This window comes from Gymnogyps californianus, chromosome 3 (assembly GCF_018139145.2).
Source record: "Gymnogyps californianus isolate 813 chromosome 3, ASM1813914v2, whole genome shotgun sequence".
NCBI lineage: Eukaryota > Metazoa > Chordata > Aves > Accipitriformes > Cathartidae > Gymnogyps > Gymnogyps californianus.
Genome location: NC_059473.1, coordinates 124,532,262 through 124,550,556, shown reverse-complemented (window position 1 = coordinate 124,550,556; position 18,295 = coordinate 124,532,262). Strand labels below are relative to the sequence as shown.

The window sequence follows — 18,295 nt, the reverse complement described above, 5'->3', positions numbered from 1 at the left end:
TACAATACAAGCAGCAGAAGAAATTGTTTCCGTGCCTTATTCTCCTCTGTGGCATTCAGCTATAAATGATCAGCCCCACTTGCAATCTCTCTTGGAGGGACACAACCATTCTTGAATCCAGTAAATATTTAACAGCGCACAGAAATGTGGTTGAGACATAAATGCTCTTTGTATCCAAAGGGTACATTTAAATGGCTATGGGCACCCTGTGCTCAGCCTCCAGCCCACGTATCTGCTTTATACACAGCCTGCCTGGACACTGCTCAGGGCTTACTCACTCACCAGGTGAGCCGTGGGTCCCTGCGTGCCTCAGAGTCTGTGCGCTGTCTGAGCTTGCACCTCTCTCATGTATGGGGTACTGCGCATACCATTTACTTTCTGCTCTGGCTGAATTGCTAGGCTGTGAAACAAGCCCAAAGTGACCGAAATCTGGTGTCAATCTACTGAAAACAGTCTATTACTGGCACTTCCCAGCAGATAAAAAACTATTTGCTGATAAAAATAACCCACGGTTTCAGAGTGTAATGATAAAAAAAAATGAACTAACTGGAAAGAATTTGATTTTTTTAGAGCTTTCCCTTTTCAAACAACGATTTTGCCTTTTCTGTCTCCCAGGTGGTATTTTAGAACTCTGAGCAGAAAAGATGCTGAACGGCTGCTGTTGTCTTCTGGTAACAAAGTCGGGTCCTTCCTTGTCCGAGAGAGTGAAACCAGCCAAGGTGAGATACACAGAGCAAGGGTAACTCCTTGTTATAGCCACAGCTTGGAAAACCTTTCAGACCTGAGCTGCAAAGTTCAGCTGTGTCAGTGTTTCTTGGATCTGGCTGGGCAAAATAGCATTTGCTAGGCTCGGCAGGGCTGTAGAATTGAGCTGGGGATTTGGAGGGCAAAGATTTGCTCATGATGCTACTCATATGTGTAGTTCAGGCTGTGGTAAGGGTGGTTCTTGTCACCATAGTTCGTGACAGAGATGTGGGAACACAGATAAGCAGAAAAGACTTTCCAAAACAATGTGTAGGGGTTTTCTTTTCCTTTTCTCCCCAAGGAAATGTTACTTTTTTGGCAAACTGAGATACTTCTACGCACTCTTGAAGAAGCATTTCTCCTGCTTCCAGCAGAAGCTTGCAGAATTTTGGAAAAAATCTTTTGGTGAAACATTTTCCCAGAGGAAACATGTTTTTCCTGATAGTCTGTAGCAGGGGGAATTGATGCAAACCAGGACTTTTGAAAGGAGACTGATGAGCAGGAAAGGTGGACTTCATCCACTTTCCTTCCCTATGAACATGTCTGGCTTTTGAAGACATGACCCAATGAGGATGGAAAGGGCAGAGCATTGTGGTCACATCTCTCGGGCAGTGGGTATAGTTATTAACCATAATACTTAACCGTGTAACTGCAACTTCCTTGTTCTGTGCTGTTAACTTGACAGTCTGGAAGCTAGCTTAGGTCGTCCCATGGGAATTGCATATTGTTTCTTTCCTACTTTTCTCTCCTTGCATCCTCTGGGCCAGCGGGTGTGTTTACAGCATGGAGGAAATGATGCTTATGGTGGTCACATGGTTCTGCTCTGAATCAGCTCCATACAGCAGTTCAGGAAAGTACTTCAGTCTTGGTGTGCTTTAGTTTCTTTCCTGTGAAATGGATATAGGAGTCTTTTCTTGCCGCATGGGAAAAGGTGGTTTGTATCTTCCTAATAGATCACTAGAGACTTGGAGCATCCATCTGAAGTAATATGGGACCTTCTTTTCCTTGACTTGCTTCCTAAATTCTTCTACAAGGTCCTGGCCAAACAGTAAGAGAGGGAACACATAGACTGGATCCTCCGTTTTACAACTACTTCTTGCCTACAGTAGCTTCTCCTTCTTCCTTTCTCATCTCTGTTTTCCCCCATTCACATGGGAGGTCTCCACAGCCGTATCTGTCCCTTCCTCCATGGCTACATCATTACCAGTAAATTAAACAGTGCCAGAGCCTGGATGCAACAGCTGGGTCATCCACACATTCTCTGTGCAGGTTTTATCCTGGCGTCAACCAGGCACCATTCCCAATAGTTAATTTGAGTGCAGCCACCCAGTTTCGAAGGCTGAGAGTTTCATGGTGTGGATGTGTCCCCAGGACTAGAAAGCAGGTTCTGGCATGGCGTAGTTTACTCACAGCTGTAGTCTGAGCCCTGGCTGTGTTGCAGACCTGACCATTTCAGCCACCTCCAGCAGCAGGATTTGACAAATAGAGTAAAACTGGAGCGCTGGTCTTGAGCTGGTGTGATATCTGTTGTGCTAAGTGGGGCAACAAGATGCTCATCTTCCTGTAGCCCTCTCCCTCAGCCATTAGGCAGGGTTGCTGTGTTAGCATTATAGCAGTCTACTTTGACTTTCCCCCCTGCCCCATGCCTGGGCTCACCTCCACATGTCCCTGCTGAGCTGATGCCAAGTAGGAGGGCTGCTTTCCATGAGGATTTGCAGTTTTCAGAATTTTTAGGGAATGTTCAGGTGTAGGAAACTGAAGAGACTTGTTTCTAAGCATTTCGCTTTACAAGTCACTTGTTCTGCTTGTATATTGGTTTCCCTGCTACCTTTGCGGTGCCTTTGAAATGATCAGGCTTGGACTAGTCACCACATGCTGCTCTTCTGTTTATCCCCTTCCCACTGTCCCCTTTGTTTGGTGGGATATTTGGGTAGCTGGCACGACTGTGCATTGCACCCAGGAAGGGTAGGGAGCACCACACGTGCTGTGCACAAGCCCAGCAGACACTCGTGCATTGTATCTGAAGGTCTGGGAAGGAGTGAGGCCCTCTGTCCACACATGATCCTAGTCTTTGTGGCATTTCTAGACGCCACACAGGGATGGGATCAGACCTTTGCCTACACTTGCTCAGGACAATTTCCCCCCTACTTCTGCTAGCCACGAGCTGCAAACGCAGGTTGAAATAATTCCCTGCAATTCTCTGGAGTGTGGGTGAGTCTAGGTCACACAGCGCTTGGACAGAGGTGGTAGAGTCCTGAGACTCAAGGAGAAATAACCAGTCTAGACCTGATCTTTAATGCCCTGTCTCTGCTGTCTAGAAGTAGACTTAGCTGGAGGTGTGTGATATTCTGCATTAGCAGATGTGGCGTGTTCCACTCCGTGAAAGTCCCATGTTAGTCCCAAATGGTCAGAGATCAGCTTCTGCTCTGAAAAGTGACTCTCACCTGTGCCTTTTCTGATATTCAGCATTCTGTCTTAAAATATGGCTGTTATTCCTTCAAACACCTCATCCTCTGAATCAGCCTATGCGATCAGCTTCTACCTGAATACCCTGTGCCTTAGACTACCTGAATGGCCGTGGTGATACCATTTGATCTTTCTTAACCACAGCTTCCTCCTCTCTAAAGAGAAGGGGAAAAGAGGAAGCCCTGCATCTCCAAATGTGCCGTGAAGCTGAGTTCACTAATGTAAAGCACCCTGTGACCCACCACAAGATGTCCAGAGCAATGCCATGGAATTACTCCTGCCCTTCGAACCCCACAGGTTCTTCCTGTTTTCCTCCTCCACAACATACATTTTCATTCACTTTGCACATCATCAGCAACACTGGACCTTCAGGGCCGAGCACTGAGTTGAGCTAAGGACAGTATCCCCATTAGCTGCCTTCACTGGAGCGTGGTGGTCTCATATTGTGTTGTCTCAGCCACAGCAGGACTCATTCTGCACCCTGCCTAAAAGCAGCACCCATTCACAGCTCATCCTAAGCAGAGTCTCATTTTGCTCATGGTTAAAGACACAGAAACTCTGCAAACCTGAGGGCTTCGCTTTCAGACGACATTTTGCAGAGGCCGTGAAAGGCACATTCAACATCCCAGGAAGATGGGTCCTTGTCAAGACAGTGTGGGAAGCAAACCAGCAGTGAAATCATCGGTGGACAGCTAGCTTTGCTGAAGCTGCTGGAAATAAACAAATCTTCCCCCGAAGCAATAATCATTCTGAAACCTGCGGGAACGCAGTCGCACAGCTGTGCCGAGTCACGAACGCCTGGCTCGCAGCAAGGCTGCTGCGTCTGCGCTCCCGGCAGGAGAGACCTCGCAGAGCTCAGCCGCCGTATCCGGCTGAGCTCCTGGGTTTCCCATCGGGAAGGGGTTAAGAGCCTGATGAGACCTGTAAGAACAGGAGATACCACATGTAGTAGGACTCAGTCTTGAGATGCAGGCATCAAAATTTAGATATCGCATGTGGCAGTTTCCTGAGCTCCCACTGTAGCCAACGGGGCTTGATTTGGTCACCAAACCCTGGACGTCTTAAGAGTTACCTCCAGGTGCTCCACCAGAAGGTATGGTCTGGCACCATATCTACCAGGCCCATGTAGATGTCCCAGAGCATCTCAACTGATACCAGACACCCATGTTTAGGTGACTGAATCAGCCCTAGGTATGAAGTGAAGTTGAATCTCCTCCTTTGCACCTTCTGTTGCTCTTTCCCATACAAAACTTGCCACCCTTTGAACAGAAAGGACCTGAGAGCCCTTGCAGGATGGTTTCAGGATCTCAGACCCAGAACAGGAGGGTCTGAGACCCAGAGCTGCCCAGGGTTGTGGTCACACTGCTCTGAGCTGGTGTCGAGTGCAGGTGTGGACTTCTGTGTGTCAGCCCAGCTCTGTGCCGGGATGCGACGCAGGACCGTAGGACGGGCAAATGTCCCTTGTGGCTGAGGAGCACAAACTCCTTTCGGCCATCCTGGCTATCATTGGGGGAGATTAAGAGTCCTGCCATCTATCTGGCTCCACTTAACATTGGTCATTTGCTGCTGTCACTGAGAGAAGAGAGAATTGTAGCTTTTCAGCCCTAGTGCTTTGCCTTTACACTGCAGCTCCCAAGGGAACAGTAACCAGCCACGGTGGATGACAGGGAAAGCTCTACAACACTCACTCCAGCAAACTAAACACTGACTTGGCGTGAAATACCATCATTAGCTCTAATGGCAGGACAAGTATTAACGCTGGTAGTAGGCAGCTGATAGATAGGCCTGGAGGGTGCCTGGAGCCCCTGCCACCGCTGCATGCTGTGCATCACTGGTTTGAAAGATGCAGGAGGATTTAAAGGGTCAGTGGGGTCTGGAGAGGAGGTCCTGCAGGAGAGCAGGCATTTTGGGTGCAACCACACTAACAAACAGATCAGGTCTCCTCTCCTCTGCTGACTCTCAGCCCCCAGGCACCAACTTGCACACATGTTAGTCATTAATTCCTGCGCTCCCTTCTGCAACGCTGTCTGTCGTCAGTACAGCTGGGTTCACACCATGTTTGGCTCCTTCCTCTAGCAGGCCTTGCATTGTAAAAATCCCACGTATACCCTAAGCCGCATCCCAGGCATGCAAAGCAGCCTCTTGGACTTGTCCCATATAAGCCCGACTCTGATGGGCTGCAGCCCGGCCTGCACATTATTTCAATCACTTTGAAATTAAAATAACATCATCATCCTCAACAACAATAATAGAAGTTAATAATAATAATAATAATAATAATTATTATTATTATTAACTTAGGGCCACATAGGTACCACAGAGGAGCCAGAGGAGGTCTGGGCCAAGTGCTACGGAGAGTGAATGTGGCTGATCAACTCTAGCAGGACTTGTGCTGAGGACTGTGGACATCTCTGCACCCACCGGGGACCAAAGATCACTCCCTGGGAAAGACATCCTTAGCTGTGTAGTGACCTTTGGTCACTGAGACATGGACTGTAAAAACGAGCCATTCCTTTGCCCTTCCCTTGAGTTTTTTGTTGCCCTATTGAAGATGCTTCAAGGCTGTTTGTCAGATGTTCAGCTGCAGGACTGATAGAGCCAAAAGGGCTTCTCAGTCTGTCTTCTGCCTGACACTCACAGCGAAGGAAAGAGTTTCAGAAGAGCATCTTCTGTTGAGAAGGAGCCCACCACGCTGAGGCTGTGTGCTTCCAGTCTTGAGGTTCCCTGGCTCTGCATTTAAACCAGCAGGTCTTCCATGAACATTATGCCACCATATCTCGTAGTCTGGTCTCTGCAGAAAGGGAGTCCCCCCAAAATGACTGCTAAGCGCTTGGAAAAATTTTAGACTCTGCCAAATTCTGCTTGTAAAGATTTATAATCATTGCAACAGAGCAAATATCCACAGAGGTGGTTTTATTTTGTTACTGTTTAAAAATGTAAGTGGTTTCCAGCCGCAGTGTAGGGAACTGCTGGTGCTGCGATGGAGAAACATCAGCCAGTGAGCGTTGTATGTTAGTAAACTTGCCCCTCACACGCAGGATTAGGGTTTCAGAGTCCCTGTGGAAAGTCTCACTTCTGCTTATGATCCTACATGACAGATACATACTTTTTAACATATATAGCCTTGCCTTTTCAAACATTAAAAAAGGCAGCCTATCAACCCGGGTGACGTATTAGACTTTTAACAGCCCAGCAGGCTTGTAACAACTTACTCAGGAAATGTGATCCAGACAAAGGGAAAAAAAACACTGCTAAGCTGTATTGAAATTTACACTGACATCATAGGCTGGAAGTTGCTGTTCTGTAGCAACATTGAGTGATATTTTTGTGCGCAAAAAAACAACCCCATGGTTTAGATTATAAACCCATTATGAGGAGGAATAGCAGGTTGGAGTGGTAGATTGTTGAGTACCTTCCTTGAGGTCAAAAGGTACATGAATCTAGATGTGAATCCCTAGATAAGGTTTATCCACAGCCACAAGCTTATGGCTGAACAAGACAATTCTCCTGAATCCCCCTTCTGTACCTCCTTCTGTACCTCCCAGCTGAACCACTGACCTTGGCACAAGGGTTATAGGGGATAAAAGGGACACGGGGACCTTGGATAATGCTGAGAAGGGACACGTATCTCTTGACCTTATCTCTCCCACTAACCAAAATTCTGGTTGTGCTGGTGGGGTGGTTCAGCTCCTTGTCAGTCCTGTGTTTCTACAGACTGGTGAGACTGCAGTCACTTGTTTCATCCAGATGAGATGACAGGGTTGACAGAGCTCAGATGGGAGTTATGGAGCTGTGGCAAGACCATCATGACCTAAGGAGCGTCTGATTGCTCTGGCTGGAGATGTGCTATTGATTGCCATATTGCTTCCTTGGGGCTGTTGGCCACGGCATAGGCAGGTCTTACTCAACGAAGCCTCGACAGGCCCAGTTAAGCTCTGACGAAACTTTATCCTCTCCACTTGCCTTGGAGAGAGGGAAGTTTGTAGCTTTGCGGCCTGGTGGGACTTGCCCTGAGAAGGCATCAGCAAGCGCTGGGAGAGGTGTCTGAAGCTGTAGGCAGCCGAGGAAAGAGGCGGCAGCTGGTCCCTAAGTAGGGTGCTGCTTGTCCTCATGGTTCCTTCTTCTGCTCATTCTCCAGGTGCCTATTCCTTGTCTGTGAGAGACAGCGACTCTGCTCACGGGGACATCATCAAACACTACAGGATCCGCTCCTTAGATGGCGGGGGGTATTACATCTCCCCCAGGATGACTTTCTCCAGCCTGCCAGAACTAATCCATCATTACAGCCGTAAGTTGTTTGCCTTCCCTAATGGGTTTGTCTCCTAGCAGAACGTGGGCATGTGCACAGAGGGAGGACAGGCTTACCAGCCACCACCACCACTCCTCCACTCTCATGGGCCAGGTGTGCTCCTACAAGCAGAACTTGGGCACCCATGTCCTGTTTTTCATCCTAGGGCATTGTGAGGGTGAGCTCTGCCCACAGCCCTATAACCGGGGAGTGTCTCCCATCAGGAAAGGAAAGAGATGAATGCTGAAGGGATATCCAGGAGGGATGCTTGGGAAGCAGGCTTTGGACTAGCTGAGCAGGAGCATTTGCTCCTCTGTGGCTCCCTTTGAGCTTTTTCCTTTCATTGGGTCCATTCTGGGCGCCTTGATCCCTGGGGCTGAAACATTTGTGTGGTTGTGGAGGTTTCCCATGGGTTCACTTTTTCCTGGCATGTGTAGATGGAGGAGAAGGATAGCTCTGCCATCCCATTGAACTGTCCTGTGCTTTGTCCTCATACAGAGAAAGGGGATGGCCTGTGCCAGCGACTCACAGCTCCCTGCATATCCCTGGTTCCCCAGAGACCCTGGGCACAGGATGAATGGGAGATCCCACGGGAGTCTCTGAAGCTTGTAAAGAAACTTGGCAGTGGGCAGTTTGGGGAAGTGTGGATGGGTAAGTATAATTCCCCTCATTCCAGGAAAGAAATATATAAACAGAGGAGAGGGAAAGCTGTCTTTGCCTAAGACAAGACTAGTCTGGGCGTGGGGATCCTAAAGTATGAACACATATTTATGGGTACACACACAGCAGTAGATGCTGTATTCCTGGGAAGGACCAGACAGGTTGTGTTTGCACCGATCAGTGGTTGAGCATGGGTTTCACTGGCTAGATACATGCAGTAGGTGTTGAAGTAACTATATACTCATCTCCTGAGACATGCTCTCGTTCTTCCTGGGAATCCTGGTCATGGTTGTAGGATCCTAAGCTACACACAGCAGGGTACCTGGGTGATACTATCCCACTTTTTCTGCTTCCCTGTTCCACTTGATAACCCAGCTCTCAATCCCTTGTGCCTTCCTGCCCACTGCTAATCGGTGGGAGAGGAAGTGGGGTGAGCTCAGCTTCCTTTGCTGTCCTCTTTGTGGTTGCCTGTTGCCTTGGCAGTTGAGATTGTGGACAGGACCAGACTGAGTCGACATCCTGACTGCAGAGCCCTGGCTTTCTCGACAGCATTTGGATTATTTGGGAACCCAGCTGGTGGGAGGCCTAGGGGTTTCAGCCAGAAAGGGTCTTGCAGGGCTGGGAGGGCTGCGTGAGGACGGGCTCATTGCATGGGTGTCCACCACCCAGAGCAGGGATGATCCCTGATGAAGCCACATGGCTTGACAGCTGTGCTGTGTCTCTCCCTTCTCCTCTCATACCTGCTGGCTGCTCAGAGCCCACTGGCACTGAGATTTACCATGCATTTCTTTCTGAGAGATTGAAAGCTGTTGCTGTGGTTTTCTGCTCCCTGATCCACAAGCTCTTCTGCTCCTTATTGCATGGCCTAATAGAGCCGTAGAGAGGCCAAAATTCCTCAGTGCATTATTATCTGTCTGCAGGCTACTACAAGAACAACATCAAGGTGGCTGTGAAGACCATGAAGGAGGGCAGCATGGATCCTGATGCCTTCTTGGCAGAGGCAAACTTGATGAAGAGACTCCAGCATAACAAACTGGTCCGACTATATGCAGTAGTCACGAAGCAGCCTATCTACATTGTGACAGAGTACATGGCCAATGGTAAAGAGCCTCATTGAGTTTTTTGTTGGGTTTCTGCAAAATCAGGTCAACGAGATGGCTGATACATCATAATGGGGGTTGGGAGCAGGGCGTTGCACCAAATCTGTAAGCAGAAGGACTAAGTGATCCACAAGTTTGTTTCTACTACTGGAAGGGACTTTCTGGGCAATGAAATCCTGCCTCTTGTGGTCTCATATTTCGTAAACTACTTCACAAGATGGGGATGCTTCATTTGAAGAGTATTTAAAGTTCTCATCTCCACTGTTTCTACTGGAAGTTTGATTCAGATTTTTACTCCCCTCATGGTGAAATTGTCCTTTCTTTTGCCCCTCTTGTCTATAAGGCTTTGAGTGATGAATGCCCAGCAGTATGCACAAGGTCTGCACAAAATACAGGGGAAAAATGGGATGCACTTCGTCGCTTTCCTAATGGAAGATGCTCCAGCAAACACCCACTGTGGATCTTCAGATTTTCTCTAGGATGCAGGCAGATTTATTGCATATATTCAGAGAAGCACCAGGGAAAGCAAATGCATAGGCTTATGCAGAAGACTCACAGCAGTCTCTCTTTTTCTGCAGGGTGTTTGCTGGATTACCTGAAGACAGAAGAAGGAAGCCAACTGAATCTCCCCAAACTCATTGATATGTCTGCTCAGGTTAGTGAACAGCCTCTGGGAAACTGACTCAAGACCATGATTTGTTATTGACTCCGTGAAATTCTTGCAAGTCTGAAGTCTGTCAGTCGATTTCATGGAGAAAAACAGCACCTCCTGGTGTGCTTTCTTAGGGTTTCTCTCTCAGCCCTCTTGTGTTGATGTGCATGTCAGCTCAGCAATGCTCTGCTGTCCTCAGGACAGCCTCTGGGGAACTTAGTGCAGTGCTAGAGAACTGGGGTTTGCTTTTTGGTTTTTTTGAGTTTGTTTTGGTTTGTTTTGTTTTTTTCTGGCTTACTGAGCAGGAAATGTTTGTTTCTTTTTTTACCAAAAGGAAGAAAAAGCTCAACAAAGAGACTTTCAATGTAGAGACATGCTGGCTTTCAGCAGTTCTTCCCTTCTGATGATTAGGCACAAAGGATGTTCTGACCCTCAAATCTAGGAATATTGCTCCTTATGAGAACAAACTTTTGTCTTTGTAGGGTTGTTTCCCTCTAAGCACCCCCAGGCTGTAAATGTTGCAGCTGCACCATCACATTTGAGTCCAGAAGTGCATCTAAACTCAAACAGGTCACAGTCAGGGAAACTGCAACCAGAGTGGCAGCATCTTTGGCAACAAGTAGTACATGGAGGATGAGATTGGCAAAGTCACTCCACTTTGGACCTAGCCAGCTGTTGACAGAGTTTGGCTCACCCAGAGCAGAGTTGGGCTAATTTTGGAAATACTGGAAAAAAACCATGAAGCATCAGTGTCATGGCTGAATACAGCTGTTCTGATGTGCAGGTCTGGGATTTACCCATAAGATCACTCGGCCTTTCTGGGTCAAAGTGAGCCTGAGCAAACAATGTGTAAAGACTGGCCACTTGGTTCCAGCCATCATACAGAGTTATTTTGTAATGTATTAAAAACTGGAGAATCTTAATATTTGAGCAAATGTTACATGATAGCGAAAGATTTTCCTTCTTGCTTTAACCAGGATGAAAATATTTAAATACTTTAAAGCAGTGTCGCCATCTGTCATTTTTATTTTCTTTTTTATTTTTATTTATACGCACTTCATAGGGGTGCAGAGGAACATGTTTCAATGCCTTCCCTCTTCACTACTGATAAATCGACCATATCTGCAGCTTTACCTTTGTTGTCTGTGAGAGGTTATGGGGCCAACTGCAGCCTTCCTGTTTAGTACCTTTCCCTTAATTTCTTCCTTCTTTCCCTCCTTCTCTCTTTACCTCCCCACTTCCCTCCCTTTTTCATTCTTTCATTCCATCTCTTGAAAGTTATAGCCTGTGGTTTGTTTTAAATTCCTGATGACAAGCAGAATGGTCCAAATTCATCAGTATTACAGAGCCCTTGGGTTTGGTGGGAGCATTACCGCAGAAATTGTCTTGATGCATTTCTAGGCAAGAGGAAAGTGCCGTAGCCAGAGCAATCTGCACTCAGCTATAGTCACAGAGGTGACCCAGAGCAAAGCTGTTGGCCAACTTTATACCCAGCTTTGAGGCAGGGACAGCAGAAGCTACGAGTACTCATGCATTTATTTAACACAACATTATAACTTGCATTGAGCACATGGAATAACAAAGCATTTCCAGGCAGGTATGTGGAAGCATCTGGGGAGAGGTCAGTGATCTTGTCTGTCCCAGGCACGAGGGTGGTATAGATCTGAAAACACACTGGCTGCAGGAACCCCTGGGAGAAACCCGTCCCAGGGCAACATTGTGTACCCAAACCTCCTCTCCGAGTTCAGGGTTGAAGCCTTGAATATGATCGCGTGGCGTGTGGCCTGAGCTGGCCAGAAACCTGTGCACTACGATGGTCAAATAGTGCCCACAGTTGAGCAATTGCACGTGGACGTCACCTCTCCGTGGGCAGGAGAAGCACCCACCCACCCTGCACATCCCTCTCACATCCCTCCACGCTCTTTGCAGCATCCTGCACTGCGCATCGCTTCCAGGACCAGGACAGTTGAACACAGACCAAACCCACACCCCCCAACAATGTAGTAACTCACAGAAGCCACCCACAGTGCATAGGGGTGGAAGGATTTTGCCCATCCCTCAAGGCATGGGCGTCAACCAGAAGGACAGCTTTCATCGTTCCCCCTCCCACCCTGGCACCACCTCCCCAGGGCAAGGATTCAAATACTCACTAGGTAGCTCTGGGAAGAGGAGAAGGAAAAGGGCAATCTCTTGAGCTATTTTGCAATCTGTTCATCTGCGGTGTCAGGATGACGTCACGGCCCAACAGGCACCCAACCCTCTCGAGCGCAATTTTGGATCCAATAGCATCCGTCAGAGTTAAAATTAGAAATCTATGGGCCAATGCACTTGATCCTGTGGTCAGTCTTGAGGGTACATGCTCGAAAGCACGCTGGGCTGGAACAGGCCCATCACCGGGTACTATCTCATTAACATCAGGACAGGAAATTACATCAATTCTTCCATTTTCCACTGCAGCAAGCAGCACTTGCGCTGAAGGGGTGTTGACACAGGTTAGAAATGCAGCATTGGAAAGTATGTGTTAGTATCCTGTTTAAAACCACATGTAAGTCGAGATGCTGATGTGAATCTGTATGGAGTGGAAAATTGCTCTGCCCTCATGCACAGGCGTATAAAAGATTTAATAGGTGCTAACCATTATTAGCAGGGGTTGCATGCATCCACTCACCCTCCTGACAAATGCCTAACCCAAATCTGAAACTCAGCTGACAGAGCAACTTTGCAACCTCTTTTTTCTATATCTCCCAGCACCCAGCAATAAAAGATTGCTGCCATCATTTATAGAGGCTTGTCATGCACCAGGCACCTCCCCAGGGCTGCTCCCTGCTCCAAGGAGCTAAACACTGCAAGATGATCCTGGGAGCAAGAACCTCCCAAAGTAAAGTTTGGAGATGGTTGAAGAAGGCAGTGCATGCCCAGGATAAGGTATTTGTCCAGGGACATACTCTCTATCCCAGTCTTGTTTCTATGGATATCTGGGTCTTCTGCTCTAATGCATCCTGTAGGTATCAGAGGGGAGAACTGTGTTGTGTCCTGGGTCCTCGTCTGGATCTAGCACAGGGAAAGAAAACATCAGTCCGAGTTTTATTGTGGAGGGATCTCCAGGGGTCTCCTCCTCATCCCGAAGCAGATCAGTGAGGGAGAACAGAGGAGGTTGCTGAAAAACAACTAGTGGTCCTCCTAGATCTTGACTTTGCTACTGTGCCTGAGGGACGGATGAGTTCTTTGAGGGTTTTTTTCTTTTTTTAATTCACATATTTAATCCGGAGTGTTTGTGATTAAAATCCCAACTAGAGAGGAGAGTCTTGTGGCAGAAACTGGGAACCCAGTGATGTGGTTTTGGGTTTGCTTCAACTTTCTGCATCTCGCTGCAGACACGACTCATGGCTGTAACTTCTGAGCAAAACAGAGAGTGATGTTTCTGTTCTGCTTGACTTGTCTGCTCAAAGCTTTTGGTGGCCAAGTGTATGCTGGTAGAGCTGAACATATGCACACATACATGGGCAGTATCTATTTCTGTATGTATGTATCTCTCTCTCTGATTATCTATCTGTCCGTTGATCTATCTGTCCATCCAACCATCCATGGAGCATGTATGCATGTCCATGCACGTGGAGGCCTTTGAGCAACCCTATATGCATGCTGTGCTTTTGTAAAGGTGGGTAAGATGCAGCCAAGCTAACTTGTTGTCGTGGGGAGGTGACTGATGAAGATGGACTCTTCCTTCTCTCCTAGGTGGCAGAGGGAATGGCGTACATCGAGCGCATGAACTCCATCCACCGTGACTTGAGAGCCGCCAACATCCTCGTCTCAGAGACGCTCTGCTGCAAAATTGCCGATTTTGGCCTGGCCAGGATCATCGAGAATGAATACTTGGCACAAGAAGGTGGGTGTCGTTCCCAGCATTGCCTCACCAACACATTTCCCTTATCTCTAATCCTCCTGCCGCGCAGAGGTGCCAAGATACAGGGTGTCCAAGGACTGGGCTGGGACCAGGCACAGGGCACCACTGCCGATGGCGTGAGACCAGAGCCTCCATTGCTGCCATTGTCAGCATCCAGGCAGCAGGCAGAGCGAGCAAGAGAGCCAAATATTGGGTCCTAGGAGAGGCAGCAGCGCTTGGGGACAATAAAGAGCAAGTGAGGTTTGCAGAGGGAAACGGGAAAAAAGTCTTTTGGCACTGTTTGGGGGAGTCCTGCTGAATCTCAGGTTGTGCTACTGGAGAAATTTGACCTCCGCTAATGAAACCTGCTGCCTGTGCCTACGTGTTCTCAGTGAGTCAGTCCGAAGGGAAGGAAATAGCAGTGTAACTCAGTCATCGCACTGCAGAGGGGAGCTGGAGCCACGAATCTGGATGTAACGGCGGTTTCCAGATGTCCCAGGCAAACCGAGCCCAGACCAGATCAGGTCCCTTCCACAGCAGAAGGACAACTTACAAAACGTAGGAGAGGGTTTGCGGCTTGGCAGGTGTTTCTCATGGGACCAGAGTACCTTGAGCGTCTAAAACAAAACAAACACACAAAAAAGGCACACAGAAACCAGTATTTTCCATGTTAATGTGAAATCTCCTTATGATTCCACCTGCAAAGCCAAGCCTCTTGCTGGGACTGAGTATCTGAACTGGTGGTGGACAGGAGAGCATGGCCATGAGAGGTGACAACTGGTTTGGCTGGTGCAGAGGTCCGTCTACAGCCATTTGACAACAGGCTTAAGTCAAATTCCTCTGGTGGCAGCTTTTTCTCTGTCCTTTCTCTGTATTGACCTCTGACTCTGAGGTCAATTATGGGATCATGCCGTTCAGATTGCAAAGATTTATAGAGCATCAGGGAAACAAGCAGAAATGACTGAAATAAAACAAAGTCTGGCATAAGTGGCACTTACCAGGAGATTTTCGAATTTTGGAAATCTGTCCTCCTCTAGAGTTGGGATGAAGCTAAAATCCCCCATAAAAAATACTCTGGGGAAAGGAAATTGAATAGATTTTTTTTCTTATAAGATAGAAAACTTTTCTTTCAGTTTGCTGTCCCAAAACACTTTATGATACAAATTATACCCATTTCAACATGTAAAACTATCTCAAAGTAGTAAAAGCTCGCAAATGTAATTTGTGAAATGTCATGAAGGGGTATTGTGAGATTGCTGCAATTTTTTAAGGCAGTTTTTATCCTTAGGAGAAGTTTTGGTGAAATCAGTATAATTGTGTTAACATACCCAAAGGAGCTATGTTTCCAGTGGAAAACAGTTCCTATCAGCTTTTTTCCAGCTAGCTTTAATCTGAAATAACAACTGCCCCTCTATCTACTTTGAACAATTTTCACTTCATAGACTGCATTTCCGAGCCTCGTCAGTCTACTTGTCAGAGTACGATGTGCAAGAACAAAGGCGCTTATTTCACACACTGCATTTGGGCTTTCAGTCCTGAAAGGATACATACACATAAAAACATGGTTTGCTCTGCAGTCTTTAACACATTGACTTCCTACTTATCAAGGTGTTTTGGGATTTGGGGTTTTTTTTTGGCCTTAGCTAAACTGAAATTGCAATCTTACGGTCATTGCTGTCCGCAGCGTGCATAACAAGAACTTGGTGGACAAAATAAAATGGGACTGCTTTTGTTTTTAATAGACATATGCAGCTTTAAGAACTGGAGAATTCATATATGCTGTATCGTTTATGCACTTTTGCTAAAAACAGCCCCCTTCCAGTGAGTGATTTTATACAGAATAAGATCCTACTGTTGTTGTCCTCTAATAAAGCCACTCAAGGCATTGGCTTTGAATAGCCCAGACACGTAGTTTGGGCTACAGAAACCCACTGATTCCCCACAGCGGGTTGCTACCTGAGGAGCGATGGGTCTCTCACGAGAGCTGCTTGATGCCCAAGGGCTGCAGCAGGCACTGCTTGCTCCCAGCATCGTGCCCTCTGCGCGCACCGCACTGGTCGGCCATCCGCGCTACCATTCCTGGCTCCATTCCTGAGATCCCATTGCTAAACACACAAGAGATGCAAAGGAGGTATAAGACTGCAGATTCCTTTAACTTCATCAGTAAAATAGTTTACCTAGAGTTTTTTAGTATGCGTATTATCAGTTACCTAAGGCATTAAGGTTTTTCATTATTTGGCCTCCATGTATCAGTATCTATGGATGTTTATAAGCATATACATGTGAAAAAGTCTTTTAAGATGAAATAGCCTTGATTGCACTAGAAAAAGAACCAAGAAAGGCAAGGAAATGCCAGGTAGAAATGAACTTTTAATAAAAGCAGGAGATAGGCAGCAATTACCTTCCTCTGGCCTTATCTCCATAACTCCACAGTTCCTTCAGCAAGTCCCATCACAGCCCCCTGATGCAGTCAACAGCCCGCAGGACCCAGGGCTCAGTTTTGGGGAACTGCTTGCCCGTGCCTATGGGAGCAGAGGGAGATGCTGTAACTCCACGTGCTATTTCCCTTTGTTTCCTCTGGACAGGTGCCAAATTCCCCATCAAATGGACAGCGCCGGAGGCCATTAACTTCGGAGTTTTCACCATCAAATCTGACGTGTGGTCTTTTGGGATCCTCCTGACAGAAATCATAACCTACGGCAGGATCCCTTACCCAGGTACAGCGCGCTGCGAATATGGGATGAGTGTGCATCAACTTCAAAGCATCTAGTGCTGCTTTACGCTTGGAGGCACATACCCAAGTGTGCACACGTGTGCCCAGGCTCACACGCCCGTCTCTTCATGCTAGGTTTCCTTTCCTAGGCTCCCACAAGCCTCAGCTATACCTGTGCTAGGCAAAACCTATAGAGGGGAGCCAGGGAGGGAACAGAAGGATGGAGGGGGGGAGTGCAACCCTGAAGAAGATATGGTTCCCAGATATGGCCCAGCATCCCAGTCCCTCATGCCCCTCCAGCTCTGCCTGGATGTGAGCTACTGGGAGCACTGAGCTTCACCCCCAGGGTGCTGAATAACTCCTGTTGGGCTGTGTTTCCCTCCAGGGATGACCAACCCCGAAGTGATTCGCAACCTGGAGAGGGGCTACCGCATGCCCTGCCCGGACATGTGCCCCGGCGAACTCTACAATATCATCCTGAAGTGCTGGCGAAACAAGCCCGAGGAGCGCCCGACCTTTGAGTACCTGCAGTCGGTCCTTGAGGACTTTTACACTGCCACGGAGAAGCAGTATGAGCCGGAGCCTCAGCAGTAAGCCACTGTCCCACCAGCACCTGGGGACAGGTCTGGAGGAAAGCCACCACCTGGCAATGGCTCGTTTCAGGCCTTTCCCTTCCTCCTGTGCGCCACCAGGATGCATTTGGAGACGGGGAACGAGGAGGGACATGAGGGAGGTGGATGCTGCCAGCTCTGTGGTTATCATGGAGACTAAAGAGGTGGCTGAGAGCTGGCACAGCTCCTTCCTCATCCACCTTGGAGGTCTGTACCCACTTCGCAGACATCGCCTCCGCCACGAAGGACAGCCAACTCCTTTGTGACCCACTTGGACACAGAAAAGCCCCTCAGCCCTGCAACTGCAGCCCCGGGAAGAGGGGGCCATGCCCAGGGTGGTGGTACAGGGGGTGCACAATCTCTCCCCCACCTTCTGATGTCACTGCCGGCAATACTACAACCCCCTTCATACCATGGGCAGGGGTGGGAACGTGTCCTGTCTGCACCTTCTTGGGCTACACCAGGCCACCAAGCTTGGGAGCAACCTCTCCAGGTGGTGCCACCCCTCTGCCCCCAGTCAATAATAAAGAACTGGATACGACCATTTCCCATTTCTTTATTCGGGTGTCAGGCCCCTGTGCTTCCCGTGCCCACCCCCAGCCCATGGAGGAGAAGGGGAGAAGCCATGGGGCTCCCCGGGCAGCTCGGGGTGATGCTGGGGTGGTACCCCGGGGAGGGAAGGGGGGATGCCCGGGGTGCACCCCACCGACCGCCGGCACAGGCGGCCCTGGAGCCCGGAGGCAAGAGAGATGTTCGTGGTGTGGCCACGAGATGTCCCTCCTTCCCCGCAAATCTGGGTGTCTCCTGCCACCCAGCTGGTGGGGGGGAATGTAAAATAGACATCTTCAAACACCTCAAAAATAAAAAATACCCTCCTTGCTTTGCTGAGCCCTTCACTGCACAAGCTCCTGATGCAGCATCGGTGCATCATGCCAGCCCCACGGTGGGTCCCGCTCCGCACCCAGCACCAGGAGGGTTCAAATGCCATTTCCCTGCTTTCTGGTGCATCTCTGACGCACAGCTTCTGTGGGAATGCCCACATCAGGCTGCAGGGTGGTCTCCAATCAGCAGCTGCACTGGGCTGGGGAGTGGAGGATGAAGAAATAAGGCACAGATGGCACACTGAGGGGGTGTTAGGACCACAGGAGTGAGCACCAGGCTGGGACCCAGGTGGACTC

General features: G+C 48.5%; 1 protein-coding gene across 1 annotated transcript in view; it reads left to right on the top strand.

The window, feature by feature from the left end:
• The window catches only part of BLK (BLK proto-oncogene, Src family tyrosine kinase), a 34,734-nt gene extending 17,634 nt beyond the window's left edge, over window positions 1-17,100 (top strand). Inside the window, exons 6-13 of the mRNA XM_050893356.1 lie at window positions 616-719; window positions 7,349-7,498; window positions 7,997-8,149; window positions 9,079-9,258; window positions 9,837-9,913; window positions 13,646-13,796; window positions 16,379-16,510; window positions 16,892-17,100. Coding sequence (XP_050749313.1) covers window positions 616-719; window positions 7,349-7,498; window positions 7,997-8,149; window positions 9,079-9,258; window positions 9,837-9,913; window positions 13,646-13,796; window positions 16,379-16,510; window positions 16,892-17,100 — 1,156 coding nt within the window. The remainder of the gene's footprint in view (window positions 1-615; window positions 720-7,348; window positions 7,499-7,996; window positions 8,150-9,078; window positions 9,259-9,836; window positions 9,914-13,645; window positions 13,797-16,378; window positions 16,511-16,891) is intronic.
• Window positions 17,101-18,295: the final 1,195 nt, after the last annotated feature.